At 42.0% G+C, this 16,504-nt stretch overlaps 1 protein-coding gene across 2 annotated transcripts in view; it reads left to right on the top strand.

Annotated features, from left to right (window-relative positions):
- Window positions 1-16,504, top strand: part of LOC126758928 (E3 ubiquitin-protein ligase highwire) — a 161,467-nt gene that overhangs the window by 139,710 nt on the left and 5,253 nt on the right. For both annotated transcript variants that reach the window (XM_050473380.1, XM_050473379.1), the window contains exons 21-29: window positions 4,332-4,445; window positions 4,570-4,678; window positions 6,832-9,778; window positions 9,842-10,165; window positions 11,622-11,788; window positions 11,869-13,317; window positions 14,536-14,914; window positions 15,003-16,033; window positions 16,111-16,452. In XM_050473380.1, the coding sequence (XP_050329337.1) occupies window positions 4,332-4,445; window positions 4,570-4,678; window positions 6,832-9,778; window positions 9,842-10,165; window positions 11,622-11,788; window positions 11,869-13,317; window positions 14,536-14,914; window positions 15,003-16,033; window positions 16,111-16,452 (6,862 nt within the window). The remainder of the gene's footprint in view (window positions 1-4,331; window positions 4,446-4,569; window positions 4,679-6,831; window positions 9,779-9,841; window positions 10,166-11,621; window positions 11,789-11,868; window positions 13,318-14,535; window positions 14,915-15,002; window positions 16,034-16,110; window positions 16,453-16,504) is intronic.

Raw genomic sequence — 16,504 nt, 5'->3', positions numbered from 1 at the left:
TTCACATTTCAAGCTAAGAAAAGCGAGAAGAATTCAAAAATCTAGTATACAATAGAAACGGATTCCATTTAAAAATCCCAAAAAAATATTTGGGCGGTTGGGCATGTCAATCTCGTTATCTTTATCTCCGACTGACAACCCCACATGGCTGCAGAATGGCGCTGACTGGCGGCACACGCCTGCAGTATGGGGCTGAGAGATCGAGATGACTGCAGGAAATGTCAAGAGCAAGGCACCAGGGAAACAATGAATCATCTCTTGTGCGGTATGAGACACTGGAAAAGGTATCGCTGGCATCCCAAAAGATAACTACTTCTCATGAACTACATAACAACACTTCATCTGACATAGCTAAGGACCAAAGGTGGCCTATGCGTATGACATGAGCTTACCAGCCTAACCTAACCTAACCTAACCAATCAAAAAAATGTTTTGCATGAAATGATTATTGAAATGAAGAGAAAGCTTTTCACAAATTGGACAGATAAATTTAAGCGTTTCAAATACATGCAAGTTATTTTATGTACAATATTGGATCGTAAATATTTGTTGCGGAAATAAATAGACCCTGGCGATGCTTAGCGAGAGTTTTTAGGCACTGTCTAGACACTAAATATGAGTACCCACTGCTTATAGTTGACCTTGTTCCCGAAAATATCAGTGAGTGTGTGAAATATATAATTGAAATTATGAGAGAGAGAGAGAATCCTTTCCTGAACGCAGTATACCTGAGTGTCTAAAATAAGTTGAATCGGTTCAATACTTCCCTTAGTCCCCATATATTTAATGTACAGATTTTCGAACTTCCGCGTGGTTTTATACTGCATAGATGGTTCAATATATGAGTTATCTTAATAAAATAGAAAGAGCGTGTTTTTCTAATTATTTGTGCTTAAAATTAATAAAATCGGGTGAAAACTCGCCCTATACCCCATATAACTAGCAAGCCATATGTATGAACGTACTTCCCTGGCTTTAACCCTTGCAAGTAGCAAAAGCATGAAATTTTCGCTTATACACAAACTTACCTCTTCCTTACTTGTTTTGCATCTATTTTACCCTAGCGCCATCTGTCGGTTAACCATATTTGATGAGCATTCGGAACATTGAAACAGATAAGCAAATTATTTTATATGATACATATGTACATACATAGATCTACATACATCTTGTTTATTGGTGTACTGTGGAATCAATCGTGAGCTTCTTTGAAATTTTAACATTTCAATACGAATCAAACCTTTCTTGATTACGAACAAAATCAAGCAAGCGGTAGATCAAAAATACAAAAAGTTTCTGTTCACTCTTGATAGAAGAGACTGTAGGAATATTGGAAAACTCAGGCTGAAAATGCGGCTTTTTTGTAAGCACTTAAATTGAAGTCGTTTAGTAAAAATAATTTTCAGTTCGGTTAAGATATGAATATTTAAATTTACAGCGTTCTACTTGTATATTGTTTGTTTTTATATGAATTATAATTGTATATATGTATATGAATCGACATTAACAAAGTGAAAGCCCAACTTTCATATATCTTTATGGTGGTGCTATTAAATATTTACATGTATGTATGTATATTCTTGAATTATAGGAATATCTAGCTGTTTAGATGTATCTTTATGAGCGCTATCACATCGCAATTATAGATTTGGCCTTTTAGTAACAACTCGTAAATAAGAACAGATTTGTTATGCCCATCTCCAGCTGAGTTGAGCTTCGGTTACGCACACGATCACATTCATTTTACTTCATTCATGCATTCATTGTCTGCTTTACTGTTTTTCAAGGCGGTTGCCTTGTTTATAATATATGTACATATGCGCTTATAACAGCTCCTGCTATTGTGGCTATCACGTTTTTTGTGTTTTATTGCCCTTTCCACCGTTTACTTGCTTTGTGCGCGCACGTACGACACGTTCCCACATCGCCGACTGATCATTTCAGGCATAGCTCGGCGTCTACGCCGCGTTGATGAGCAAAACGTCAATGCACTGACTGGAGCGTACACACATCTAACTACATATGTGTGTGTGTTTGTGAAATGGATATAAGAGATGCGAGCGCCTGCGCACGCCGGGATACACGCCGCATTTGTCGATTCGTGCCTTTTAACTGCATTGACTTTGTGACGTACGAGCAGCCATAAGGCTACCAACAAATATTGCTACATATGTACTGATATATGCATTTATATTATTATATGTATGAGTATACTGTATATACATATGTATGTGTAACTACCAATTTGTAGACAGTCAACGGCTTTAGCGAAGTTTTATTAATTGCCGCCTGCGATTGCTTGAAAATCACGAAACAACGGCGAGTAGACAGTTTGACGTGGCGCACAGTGCATTTGTTGTTATGAAATAAATAGGCTTAAAGCAGTGTTGCCACATAAATATTTTTTCTACTTATCAGAATTTTAATATTTTGGGCCTTTTTGATATCCAAACTAAAAAATAAATAAATTTTCAAATGTCTCAATCAAGGATATATGAAAATATAACCACATACAAAATATTTCTATCACATTTATTGCATAAAAATGTCGAAGAAAACTTAGATTTAGAGAATGACTTAATGTTGCTTGACAAAAGATTCTACTAACAATAAAATATCTTGTAACGACAGCTTGAGGTTATTTTGTCCTTGTTTTTATACCCTGAACTGGTTTAATAAGTCCTATCAGCTCTTTTGTCCGAACCACCTATATCGGATAACTAAAACATATGTACATATATCAACGGTTCGACAAATGCGCAGCTTAAGCTTTATACACTGCCATAGAAATTGATCGATCAAAACCAAGCTCATGTAAAGAAAAAATTTTGTTTTACAAGTTGTCTTCACGAAATTTTATACAGTCCACGGCAATGCCACAATCTCCGAATATACATATTATTCAGATCCGACCACTATAGCATATACTATATGTATGTCATACAAACTGACCTGCCATGATAAATAACTAATTGAAGATTCCAAGTGTTACCAGTCAATATCACCGATGTGCCTTGTCTGAAACCTCGTTTGGTATCGAACGGCTCGAAGAGGTCCTTCCGGATCCTAATGGAGCTTTTCATATTGCTTAACATCAGTTTACACAGTTGTATTAGTTTTTCGTGGATACCAAATTCAGACATCGCGGCATAAGGGCAGATCCTTTTCGTGCTGTTAAAGGCAGCTTTGAAATCGACGAAGAGGTGGTGAGTGTCGATCCTATTTTACGTGTCTTTTCCAAGATTTGACGCATGATGAATATCTGGTCATATGTTGATTTTCCAGGCCTAAAGCCACACTCATGAAGGACCAATCAGTTTGTCGACGGTGGGCTTTAATCTTTCACACAGTACGCTCGATGAAACCTGATATGCGATGTTGTGGAGACTTATTCCACGGTAGTTGGCGTAGATTGTGAGGTTTAACTTTTTGTGGTTTGGTCAGAGCACACTGAAATTCCAATCATTGGGCATGCTTTCGTCCGACCATCCGATGTATGCTCCTTATCAGTTCTTCGCCGCCGTATTTGAATAGCTCCGCCGGCAATCCATCGGCCCCCGCCCCTTTTGATCGTTCTCAGGCGAGTGATTGCTATTCGGACTTCTTCATAGTCGGGCAATGGAAATTCCGCTCCATCGTCATCAATTGGGGAATCGGGTTCTTGGTGTTATGCTTTCACTGCCATTCAGAAGGCTGGAGAAGTGTTCCCTCCATAATTTTAGTACGCTCTGGACATCTGTCACTAGATCACCTCTGGGAGTTCGAACAAGAGTATGGCTTCGGTCTTGAAGCATACATACTTACCAAATTATTTTTTTCAACTAACATTTATACACTAAACGGCAACTCTGGCTTTAAATCTGACTTCTATTTTCTCACAGCACACAGCTACCAACAACGAACTTGAAAGGGTTAAAATGAAATCTTTGTAAGGAAAGCCATAAAGAACAAAGCCGTAAGCCGATGAAAACCAGTTAAAGAAACGGTCAGAAAATTATTTGTTCATAATGCTTGGCGCAGACGCACTCTGAATTATAAATGGTTTTTCTTTTCGCTGTAAAACCTCTAATTCTAATTCGAAGATTTTCCACCATCAGCGGTTTCTTTATAGCTAAGTGCTTTTATAGCCGCTTTTGGCTTCAGTGTGTAGTGTTTCTAATTGTACAATAAATAAATGTCTACGGCTACCATCGCTCCACCTGTTAAATGAAAAATGATTAGATTACTTAATTCGCTTAGCAAGTGAATTTTACTTTAAACACACGTAATTTGTGTGAAGCATTCTCCAACATGCATTAAATTCTTCTTTATTTCCTTTTATGCCATTTCAGTTCCCAATCAAATGAACGTCAATTTCTCAAAGATTTCATTAGTGGCGCACCGGGTTCGTCTGGCGCTCGTTTGGCTGCTTGGCTGCAACCGGAATCACGTCTCGATCCAAATAAGTAAGTTGCATTGTTTATCACGTAATTTCTTGTTATTGCATTTTTATTTGGTTACATACATATATACATTACTGATTTCTTTATTACGAAATTTTTCGTTTCATTTCATTTTGATTCCAATTAGATGTGAATTAAATACAATAACCGAACCGTTACGTTATGGCTGGCCAACCCAGATCACTGTGACCATACGCGATCAATATGGCGATGCTGTGCTGGTGCCCGAATTGAAGGTGAGTCTGCATTTTGTTTTGCTTTATATTGGTTAGACAAATTAATTTGGAGAGTATCACATCTAAGGCGTTTTACAAATGACTTTCAGAGAACTTCTATTTTCATACAAACAGGTATGGAATGGAAATTCGATAAAAAATCACTTAGGATATTTTATGCAATGTGTTCAGTATTGTATTGCGTTAGAGCAACTAATGTTGAAATACTGCACAACTGTATTATACTTCTAGATCCAGAATCGTTCATTACTCATGAAAGAATTTTTAGCAAATTGATAAGTAAGGCAAAAAAGATACTAACTGGAAAGGATGACATTTAATACTACTTACTAGGAGCAAAAAATATTAAGACTTTGTTAAAAATTTTAAGACTCTTAATTTATTCTTCATATTCTATGTCGGCCTCCTCAAAGTTATCCCACTTGTACCAAATATACTCGTGTCAACGTTTTTCCAATCCTCGAAACGTTGTTAAAGTCAATTTCTGTGGTGCAAAAACCAAGCCTTGTCGGAGCATAATTTCGGCCTCTCTTTACGAATAGCTTCGTGTAAATGACGTATAACACTCAAATAGTATTCCTTGTAAACAATTTGGCCGGACGGAAAGAATTTGAAGTGCACTACACCTCGATAATCGAAGAAAACTGTCAACATAACCTTGATTTTTGATCTGCTTTGACGTTTTTTTTCTCGTGGTTGGTGAGCTAAGATCCAAGATTATATAATCGCCAGTAATAATACGTTTAACCGCATCCTGGTAATCGGAAAGCATTGTGTCACAGACGTTAACGCGCCGCTGTTTTTCGAAAAAATTGTGTGATTTTGGAACCAATCGTGCTTTCACTTTTCTTGGGCTCAAATGATCTTTCAAAATGGTTTTCACTTATCAATCCGATATTCCAACGATGCTAGGAAGATCTCTGACTGTTAATAATCGATCACACAAAATTTAATGAAACTTTTTGTTCAATAACTTCACTCATCGTAAAAATCGCAGAATGCACTTTGTGTGCTTCAGAAAGAAAAGCTTATACTAAACACTAATGATGATTTTGATGTGACATTTGGCACAGAGTCTTGGTATACTTTTACTGATAGACAAGTATAACAACTTTTTTTTTGTATGTTACGGCTTAATGGCTTTGTAGCTAAATTTTTTGAAAGCTTTATAGGTCTCCGATATGTATGTATGTCTAAGATCATATGTATGTAGTGTTTAAGCTGAAATAAATTAGTACTTTATAGGGGAAAATAATTCATATAATAGTAGCAAATCAAAATTAATAATAGTTTTATTAAGGGATCGTCTCAGTGTGAAATTTTCGAGAAACCGATTTTTTTTGTTGCAATATCGGATAGTATACACTGTAATAAACATTCTCTCAAATTTTGAAATCGAAATTCAAGTTTTTACAGTCGCTATAGCGTTTCTTGTATAAAGGAAACAGAGTGGGGAACGGAGCGACTCCAATCTTTAAACGCGTTTTTCTCAGAATGGTGTTTTTCAAAACGGTTTCCACTCTCAAACGAAGAGTTTTTAAGATATCTAGTTCCAATTTGGAGAGAACATTTTCAATGTCATTCTCTAACGCGCTATGGAAGCTTTTCTCTTTGAAATCTTCCTGTTGTAATTTTTTCTTCCATATTGAAAGTATTTTTACCATAAAAAGTGCTTTTTCTAAAATTGAAATGCAAGATTTATATATACAAAATTTTATAAAAAATCCATTATTTTCCAAAGAAAACGTTTTTTAATCGCTAGTGTCTATGCAAAGATCTATATCTATATATCTATATACATATGTAGTATATCTGTTTCGGTAATCGAGAGATTTAAGATGAATAAGTGATTGTCGTTTTACATTTGAGCTTAGTTTCGGGGCTTCCGATACTGTCTCTAGGCTGGCGGGGCATAAGAGTTACTTCCTCGCTGATAGATTTATACCATCGTTGTAGACGTTCATAATGAACAGATGAGCCTAGATTTTCCCATTACCCCTTTTAGGTGTTAGTCAATGAGCCCTCCCAATATGTGAGTTTGACCAGAGTATACTCAAACGGTAAAATACGCCTTTTTTACCATCCAAGGAAAACCTGCCCCAACTGAACACTTCAAGTGAACTATAATGTTTAATTATATTTTTCTCTTATAGGTGGAAATCAAAGCCATTCCGACCGGCGCTTCTGGCAATGGCAACATCAAAATGCGACGCGGCTCTTATACGGACAACACTTCATACGGTGGAGTGCCGCCGCCACCTCGCCTTAACTACGAGCCAACAATTAAAGAGAAAATGTGTTTCAAAGCCATAACATTCATGAAACCCTACGGCAATTACTCTTTTGAAGAGTTGCGCTTCAGCAGTCCCATACAGACACGCATCACCGAGACGCTCTACGCGCAAGACTTGGAAGATGGCACATTCAGCGTACACTGGACGCCAAATTCAGTCGGCAGTTATTGCCTCACAGTCAACATTGATGGCATACTCTTGGAAGAAGTTTATCGTGTGGAGGTGAAAGAAGGCGGTTTACCACCACCCTCACACAAACAAGCGTTGAAGAAACCACAACCGCCTAATAAGTTGCGTAAATTTTTCACCAAAAACACGGCGGGTTTACGCATACGCTCACATCCCACACTGCAGTCCGAGCAGGTGGGCATCATCAAGTTGAATGGCGTCATTTCATTCATCGATGAGATTGAGAATGACGACGGTGTATGGTTGCGACTTTCGACGGAGTCGATACGGCAACATTGTACAATGGGTTGGTATCCGACTGAAGCGTGGTGTTTGCAGTATAATCAGCATTTCGGGCGGACTCTACTACATCCAATAGATGAGATTGGTAGTACGTCGAGTGCAGCGACAACTACGACTACAATTACAACCACCACTACCGGAACCAGTACCACCGATGCATCGGCTGGTGTTGGCACTGCCATGCTAGTTGGTAGTGGTGGTGGTAGTGGAAAGTCCGCTTCTAAGCCGCGTCATAAAATTTTGTTGGATAATGTTGAATCACCCGTTTCACCGGTACCAATTGAATCGCCATCCAAGACAAAATCCGTGTCTCCAAACAAGAAGATCTTTGACTTCTCGCAAGATCGTTTCACACCGCCAAAGTCATCTGAACTTTCACATACCTCCACAAATCCATTTCTATTCCCTAGCGTGACAAAGTCGGAATCCGAAGATAGTGAAATACAAAAGGTTTTCGATATGCAATCTTCAACGCAGACTAACAGCACCTCATCGTCGCAGCAACAACAGCAAGCCGATCTACTGTCTTTGCATTCATTACAAAATACGAGTCCATCACAAATCGGTTCGGCTATTGCTGGCGTCGTCGGTGGTGGCGCTATTAAACTACAAGCTCTACAGAAATGGTTTAAAGGTGACACTTTGGATGGTCCAGGCTCTGCCGCTGCTGGTGGACCGCCCTCGCCGGCCAAGGAACATCAACGTAAGCGCTCAGACGTAACTGAAGTAATGTCTACGGTTTCTGTGCGTGAGTTAGTACGCGTAATGGGTGGACAAGATACCCGCTGCAATGGTAACAGTGCACATGCGCAAGGCAGTGTACCACGCAGCTCCAGTCCTGTACAAATACCTGCAACTGGCAAAAGCTCTACTGAGTCAACGAGCGTTAGCATAAAATCTACTGAAGCTTCGGAAACTTCAGGGCTCTTTAGCTCACTTACACAAGATTCAAGCTCGAAGGAGTTGGAACATGCACCCTTGTCTGCTGCGGCCACATTTGATATATCAACAATACGTATGACAAGCTTCACACCATCACAGACGGCTGCTTTACTTTCCACACCAAAGCATTCGCCTCGTAAATTGATGTCCAGCCTACGACGTACCACATCACCTTCGAGTCGTGGTGTTGATGCCGCTGTAGCGCTTAAGGAGCCCGATTTGACACAACTCGAAGATGATATGAGCATGTTACAGATTACAACAACCACCACTGGGGGTGGCGTCACCACACAGGATCAAATCTTATTTGGCGAGATGAAGACAGCGAGCACTACTGCCAGCACAGACGACTCGAGCCCACCAGTCTGGCCGCCACCACTTAATCAGGCTGGGGCTTCTCTGAATTCAGCAACGGTGCCAAAATCGTCGCCCAGTAAACGCAGTGTTATTGGGCCGATCAAACGTGCAATGCCGCCATCGTTAGCCGAAAGTATACGCGCTGTGTTCGCGGCTTTCCTTTGGCATGAGGGACTCGTGCATGATGCTATGGCATGCGCTAGTTTTCTCAAATTTCATCCAACACTTCCCAAAGAGGGCGCCACAGTTGTGACACGCCGTGACTCCAAAGATAGCCGTCTCCAGCTGTCACGCGAGCAAAAAGCACAACAGCGGCATTCAGTTGAGGTGGCAAATGCTGGCACCTATTTGAATATCAGACCCTCCACGCTGGAGACGCTTACGAAGAGCGGCAATTCTTCGCTGAATAATCGTAAGCATCGCAAAAATTTGACAGCTAGTTCAGGAGCGGGTGGCGGTGAAGATTCGGAGGGTGGTGAAAAGCAAAAGTTACACACGTTGCCCGAAGTGGTGACTGTGTTGCCACCAGCGCTGCGTTGTCTTGTCTATCTATGGGAGCAGGTGTGCACCAACTGCGTGCAACTGATGCAAACGAATATAATGGATCGCGAGAAGAACGGTGGCGTTGCCGGTGTCGGTGTCGGTGTTAGCGCTGCTGTTGGTGGCAATGGTACGCCCACACGTGAGCCAAGTGCGGATGTGAAAGAAAAGCAAGAGTCTAACGAGCGTGATATGGCGAAGAAGATGCGACGGAGGAAGAAGGACGATGGCACATATTGTGAGATCTGTGAGGTATTTCTACCAATACCTGTGACATATCACATGCGCATCGTACATCCCGGTTGTGGGAAATCGGCCAAAGGCAAAGGTTACAATTCTGTGGGCATTTTCTGTGAGGGTTGGGCCGGTAACTGCGGTGAGGGTGGCAAGGGTGCGTCCAGTTGGTTCTTGATGTGCGATGAATGCCGCGAGAAGTACATGACTGCAAGTAAGAATGTCAACAATGTGAATAACGCACCGGGCGTGGTACTTACCTGTAAGTATACCTCAAAATGGCACTTTAAGTTCTCTGTTCAATGTATTGTAATTTTTTTTGCAGCAAATGAACTAAATTTATTCGGCGTAAAGACAACGTCACTGATCGCCAACTCCGAGATTTATACAACAATGCGTGAAAACGCCACATTCTTGCTTGAGCTCTCCTCAAGTGCTTCTACTTTAAACGCTCCGGGTAGTGGCAATAGCGTCGCTGGCGCAAATCCGCTTAATATGATTTCGTCAAGCAAACGATCACCTCAACAAATGCCCGTCGTAGTCGAGCATCAACACTTCAACATGCCCGATTTGAATAAGCCGAGCACAAGTCGTGGCGATTCGGCGCGTAATAGTCGTATTGGTTTGCGGATGAGCGGAAAGTTTGGCAGTAAGTGGCATATGAATAAAATATTTAGTTCTCTTTTAGTGTAGATATGAACCATACGGGGCTTATACAGACATAGGTATATTTGGGATCTGCTTTAATATTATAAGGGGTTTTTCAATAGGGACGCTACAAAAGTAGACCGATAGGGACAGCAAACGACGCCATATTTTTTCCCGCTCTTTTGACATTTCTCTTAAGTAAGGTTTGCCATTTCATCATGGAAAGATGTACGATCCAACAAGTCGAAATGATTAAAATTTTCTAACGAAATTCAGAATCAGTGGCCTCAACTTTAAGAGCACTACGTCCATGCTGATTTCTGGCTGAATGGCTTCGCCAATAAACAAAATATGTGTTATTGGTCAGGTAGAAATCCACACGAACTCCATGAGTCACCATTTCATTCCGAAAAAATACGGTTTGGTATGGCTTATGCGCCGGCGGCGTCGCTGGGCCGTACTTCTTCCGTGATGATTAAGACCGGCACGTTACTGTGAATGGGAATCGCTACTGCTCAATGATAACCGAATATTTTTGGCCCGAATTGAATGATATGGACTTGGACAATATGTGGTTCCAACAGGACGGCGCCAAAAGCCACACAGCGAATGTCACAATCGATTTATTGAAAACCAAGTTTGGTGAACTTGTTATCTCACGAAATGGCCCAATCAATTGGCCGCCTCGGTCGTTCGATTTGACGCCGTTAGACTATTTCCTCTGGGGCTATATCAAGTCTATGGTCTATGCCAACAAGCCAGCGACGATTGATGAACTTCGTACAAATATCGAACGTGAAATTACAGCATTATCGGCCGGTTTATACTTGAAAACCGTCGAAAGTTGGGTTCAGCGTCTGGACTTCTGCAAGAGAGCCCGTGATAGCCATGCAAAAAAAAAAAAAAAATCGAATTCCATACATTATTGATATCCGAGACCATTTTAGTTTTGTTTACTATATCTTCGGGTTTTAGTGGCATTCATCGGAGACTATTCGACTAGAATTATACATCTAGTCTGCATATATCATGTGTATGTGAAGATATGCTCGTTTTTTATTCTTCATCCTTATTAATGATACTCTTTGAGAAGATGATTTTTTTTTGCTACTGATTTGTAGATTCTACTTGATCCACCCTTGAATGGGAAAGATATAGCGTTGCATATTCCAAAGCCCACCTTAGCCTTCTCGAAATAACCTAACTATTTGGCTTAGTGTCTTTTTAACTTTTATCCGATTTCGGTCTGTTAAATTTGAACGGACAGTTCCGCCTCCTGATTAAATCAGTTTTGAAGCACTCGTGTTGGAATCCTTTAATTGTAGGTTAATGTCGTAATCCCCACCAAAATTTCGCAAGTTTGTTCTATAATAGGTTTCATAATAAGTTCTTTCATGGCTATATGCGGCACCGCTTAAAAGTCACGTGGACACAATAATTTTTTTGTTACTTCACAGGCTCAACACCGTACCGTAAAAGCTTTGCGGGGAGCTCTGTCTCTCCGGAGCACATTTGGCTGGCGCCAGAAACATTTGCTTGCTTGGAATCACTCGGAGTGGCGAATAACGAAGATTTGCCGTACGAGATGTTCGGCTTGAATGCCACGGAAAATGGATTTGATCGGGTGAGTGCGATGACATTTCTCACATTTTTTCTATATAAGTATAATGCGTAATTATATTTTTTAAAATTGAACTTTACCAGCCACTTTCGGAAATGTCTTACGAATCGTGCGATCCAAATAATTACGAAATAATGACGGGGTCAATGAGCGCACAGCAAGGCGGCGGTGGTGGCTCAAATACCGGAACGCTCTCGAAATTCCACCGCAGTTTCTCGATGGGTCAAGGTTGGGCCTTGGCTCAACAGCAAGGCACATTCCAATTGAAAAATCTCGCAGCGAACGCGGACGAAGCACAACAGACCAAAGTCGTGTTCAGGCGACGGAATAACTCCACCAGCGAAAGCGATGGCGCTTTACTCATCTGCTATCCTTCGGAAAATTTGCGTCGCCTGGTGCCGGAAAGTATATTGAACAGCAGTATTGTACACCCAGCTGTGCAGCGATTGGCGAACACCGAAGGCGGCATGAGCGGTACGAAAACGCACTCACATTCTGTCGACCAGCCGGAGGGTAATGACAATGAGGAGAAACTGAAGACAGCAGAAATAGGTGGTGTTAAAACGAAGGAATACGACTACTCGAGCGGCAGCGCCTTGCTGAGGGCGAACGCTATGCGTGATAAGGATACATCAAACACGCTCCTCGAAATGGAGTTAGCCTCACAGGTGAATGCGCTGTTGCAACGTCCCTCAATGGCATTTATTACACAAAAACATGATCTGGAGAAGCTGCGCTACGCTATGAAGCGCAGTCTACGCATAGCCGCCTGTCGCATATACTCGCTACAAGCGATCAATTGGTTATTGCGGTCGGTGACGCAAAGCATCTGCCTACACGATCTCATGTGGTGGTTCGTCAGTTCGCTAACTATATCCGCCGTCGATATGATTGATGGCAAGTACGAGGATGTGGAGCCCGCGTTGGAGCACCCTGTCACCTATACGCAGATCAGCGGTCGTTTCTCACATTTAATAACACAAAGCTTGCATGTATTTCTGCAGTCTGTGGCCGATCTTACGCTCTACTTGCCGCTTGGTTCACCCTTGCAACGCATCGCCATACAATGCTTCGGCATACGTTTTCGCCAAACCGATCATCAATTTCTGCACAATTCTCATGTGTTCGGCAATATTTCGAAGATACTTTCGAAATCCGATGAGCAAGATGATGTTATGGCTGTGTCGAGCATGGGCATGGCGGGTGCGTCAGCTGTTGAGGGTGGTTTTGCTGTTGGCAATTCTGCGGGCATGCATGATGTGGAGCATAATTTCCAGAATGTTGGCGGTGCGGCAGTGGTTGTTGCGGGTGCTAAAATTGTTTGCTATTCCGACTTGAATGGCATGTTTGAGGTTACAGTGTCATCACGTCAGGCCATGGCCGAATCGCTGACGGACAACTCGACTGAGACTTTTTGGGAAAGTGATGAGGAGGATCGCAATAAATGCAAGATCATTGAGATCTCGATGACTAAGCTGACATACACGTGTAAGGTGGTTTTGGTGCACATAGACAATAGTCGGGACATACAGGTGAGTCAAAAAAAGTTTAATTGTGCTATTTTTGGAATTTCTGTCTTCCATTCACAATTATTTATCTTAAATATTTATGGTATAAAATAGTGACGAATTATTTTTACCTAACCTAAGAAATTTTGGGAAAACGTAACCAACTTCTTTAACCCGTTTGAGAAAAGAAAATTTCCGGTCAGATGTCCTGGTGGAAGAGCACTATTTTCTTTGGGGTTATTTTGCCGCCCAAACAGCGGAATCGGATTCTAATAAGTGTAGCCAGGTCCTTCTCCACCTGGTCTTTCCAACGGAGTGGAGTTCTTCGATACTTTCGGAGCTGCAGTGTTTTCGTCAATTCGGACAACATGACCTAGCCAGCGTCTTTTAATTCGCTGAACTATGTCAATGGGGTCGTATATCTCATATAGCTCATCGTTCCATCGAATGCGCTATTCGCCGTGGTCAATGCGCAAAGGACTATAAATCTTCCGCATTTCGCTCGAAAACTCGTAACGTCGACTTACCAGCATATAGCATGATGGAAATAATGAATGACTTGTAGAGTTTGGTCTTTCTGCGTTGAGAGAGGACTTTACTTCTCAATAGCTTACTCAGTCCGAAGTCGCACCTATTGGTAACAGTTATTCTGCGTTGGATCCATTAATCCATCAGCCCTGTCGCTTTGTTCTTTAGATGGGTAATTGCTATTCTAACTTCTTCATGGTCTTGCAATGGAACGTCTGCTCCATCGTCATCGATTGGGGATTCGGGTTCGACATCTCCTGGTGTTATGCTTTCACTGCCATTCAGCAGGCTGGAGAAGTGTTTTAATATGCTCTGGGCATCGGTTACTAGATCACCTCTGGGGGTTCTACAAGAGTATGCTCCGGTCTTGAAACTTTCTGTTAGTCGCCGCATTTTTTTTGTAGAATTTTCGAGAATTACCTTGTCGGCCAGCTTGTCAAGTTCTTCATACTTACGCATTTCGGCCTATCTCTTTTTCAGTCTGACTCAGCCTCTTGCTCACCTTTAACCCGGGTCGGAAAATATTATAATAGAACGCGACTTTTTATTACGTTATCCTCACTGTCATAGATTTCTTTCGATTACTAATAATGTTCGGTTCTCTGTAAAGTTGAACAAACAAAATCAAAAGGAAGAAAGAAATATCTTTGCAAAGAGTTTTATTATTCAATGACTTTTTTTATCATAATACATATTACCTAATTTTTCTTTTAGAACAAAGTGCTGAATGTGGTTTTTTATGCTGGCCAATCGTTGGGCGATACGAATCTTATCAAGTCCGTTGATGTTGATCCAAAAGCTTGCGCCTGGATATCCGCAAAAATTACCAATGAGTCTTATACTCACTTCCGCTTGGAGTTCCACGGTCCGGAGAATACATTACGTGTGCGACAAATCAAATTGCTCGGCCTACCGAGCATCATGAGTGGGTTCGACGAGCATTTTAATGAGCATTTCGGCGGCGCGCACTCTGCGGCTGCAAGCGGTAATGCAGGTAACACACTCAAATCAAATTTGAAGCTGACAAACGCCTTACGCATACAACAGCAGATCTGCGAGTCTGAAACACTGCGTGTCTTCCGACTAATAACCGGTGGGTGGCAAATCGAACGGCTTAACATGATAGCCAACATAAATTAAACATATTTTGTATTTGAAACGCTGTCTCTCTCTCTCTGCAGGTCAAGTCTTTGGCAAATTGATCAGCAACGTCGCAAGCGATGCCGGCCATCAATCCATACTCGGCATGGATTCAAGTGGCGCTTCAATGCTCGCCGATTCGCTAGATCTGCGCGAACACATGGTTGGTATACTCTTCTCGCGCAGCAAGCTCTCACACCTGCAGAAGCAAGTGATTGTGCATATTGTGCATGCGATCAAAAAGGAAGCGCATCGCGCCAAAGAAGATTGGGAGATTGTGAATTTGGCGAATTGTTTCAAAGACACACATGCCAACACCACGTCCGCCACCTCGACGGGTGATCCGAAGAGTGAGACCAGCTCGGAGCGCTATCGTGCGCCCGACACTTATTGCTTCGAAATGCTCAGCATGGTGTTGGCGCTCTCGGGCAGTGTCGTCGGTCGCTCATATCTCTCACATCAGTACGGATTGCTGAAGGATCTCTTAACGCTGCTCCATACAGGCAGTGATCGCGTTCAACGGCAGGTGACAGCGCTGCTACGACGCATACTACCCGAAATTTCGCCAGAGAGCTTCGCGGAGCTGATGGGTGTGCAGCGCTTGCCGCCAGCCGATTATAATATTGCACATCAAAACGCGGCCGACTTCGATATGAATCGCTTGGGTTTGTTGGACATATTTTTGGCTGTCATCGCCAAGGCGCTACAGTTACAAGTCAAAGTGAAGTCAACTTCAAGCAAACCGAGTCTGGAGAAGACACCCTCCTTCGTGCGTCTCTGCAGTTCGTTGGATTTATCTGTGCACCTACTGAAGCAAACGCAGAAAGCAAAGGCGGACGCTGAGTGTGAGAAGAGCGCCAGTGATGGTGATGCCATTGAATTTTCGGCAAAAACGCATCCCTTCCGTTTCGATCAACAGGTGGAGAGTGGCGAATATGAGCTGGGCCGTTCGACACTGAAAGCGAGTAAGAAGGAGCATAAGAAAAATCTTAATCAGCGTTGGTTTTTGAATGGCGTTATATCCACCAAGCAGGCGGAAAGTATTATCAGTCTCGTGCGCGATTTAGCCAGCGTAAGTGTTGCCGAATATTTTTTGCTACTCAATGTAAATTTTATTAAAAATTAAATTTTTTCTTTATTTTCGCACAGGGTAAATTAAGCGAAAAATGGTCTCAGATCACCAAAGCCGCCATTGCGGAGTCTGTATTGAATTTAACGCGTTTGGATGAGATCTTCCGCAATCCGGAACATTGCGTCAAAACCGCCACCATGTGGTTGGCGCTCGCTAGCCTCTGTGTGCTCGATCGCGATCATGTGGAGAAATTGTCGTCCGGCCAGTGGTCTAAGGTATCCGATACACGTCCCATGTGCACCAACCACGATGATGGCGAAACTGCTGCCATAATCCAGTGCGAGACTTGTGGTTCGCTGTGCGGCGATTGTGATCGATTTTTGCATTTAAATCGCAAAACACGGATGCATAAGCGGACGGTAAGTGTAAGATTGCAATAGCTGATAGATGTTGTGGGAAAACCGTTATTTG

Source organism: Bactrocera neohumeralis, chromosome 5 (assembly GCF_024586455.1).
Source record: "Bactrocera neohumeralis isolate Rockhampton chromosome 5, APGP_CSIRO_Bneo_wtdbg2-racon-allhic-juicebox.fasta_v2, whole genome shotgun sequence".
NCBI classification, from domain to species: Eukaryota; Metazoa; Arthropoda; class Insecta; order Diptera; family Tephritidae; genus Bactrocera; species Bactrocera neohumeralis.
The sequence above is the reverse complement of the archived record's forward strand: the minus strand, read 5'-3'. Positions and strand labels throughout refer to the sequence as shown.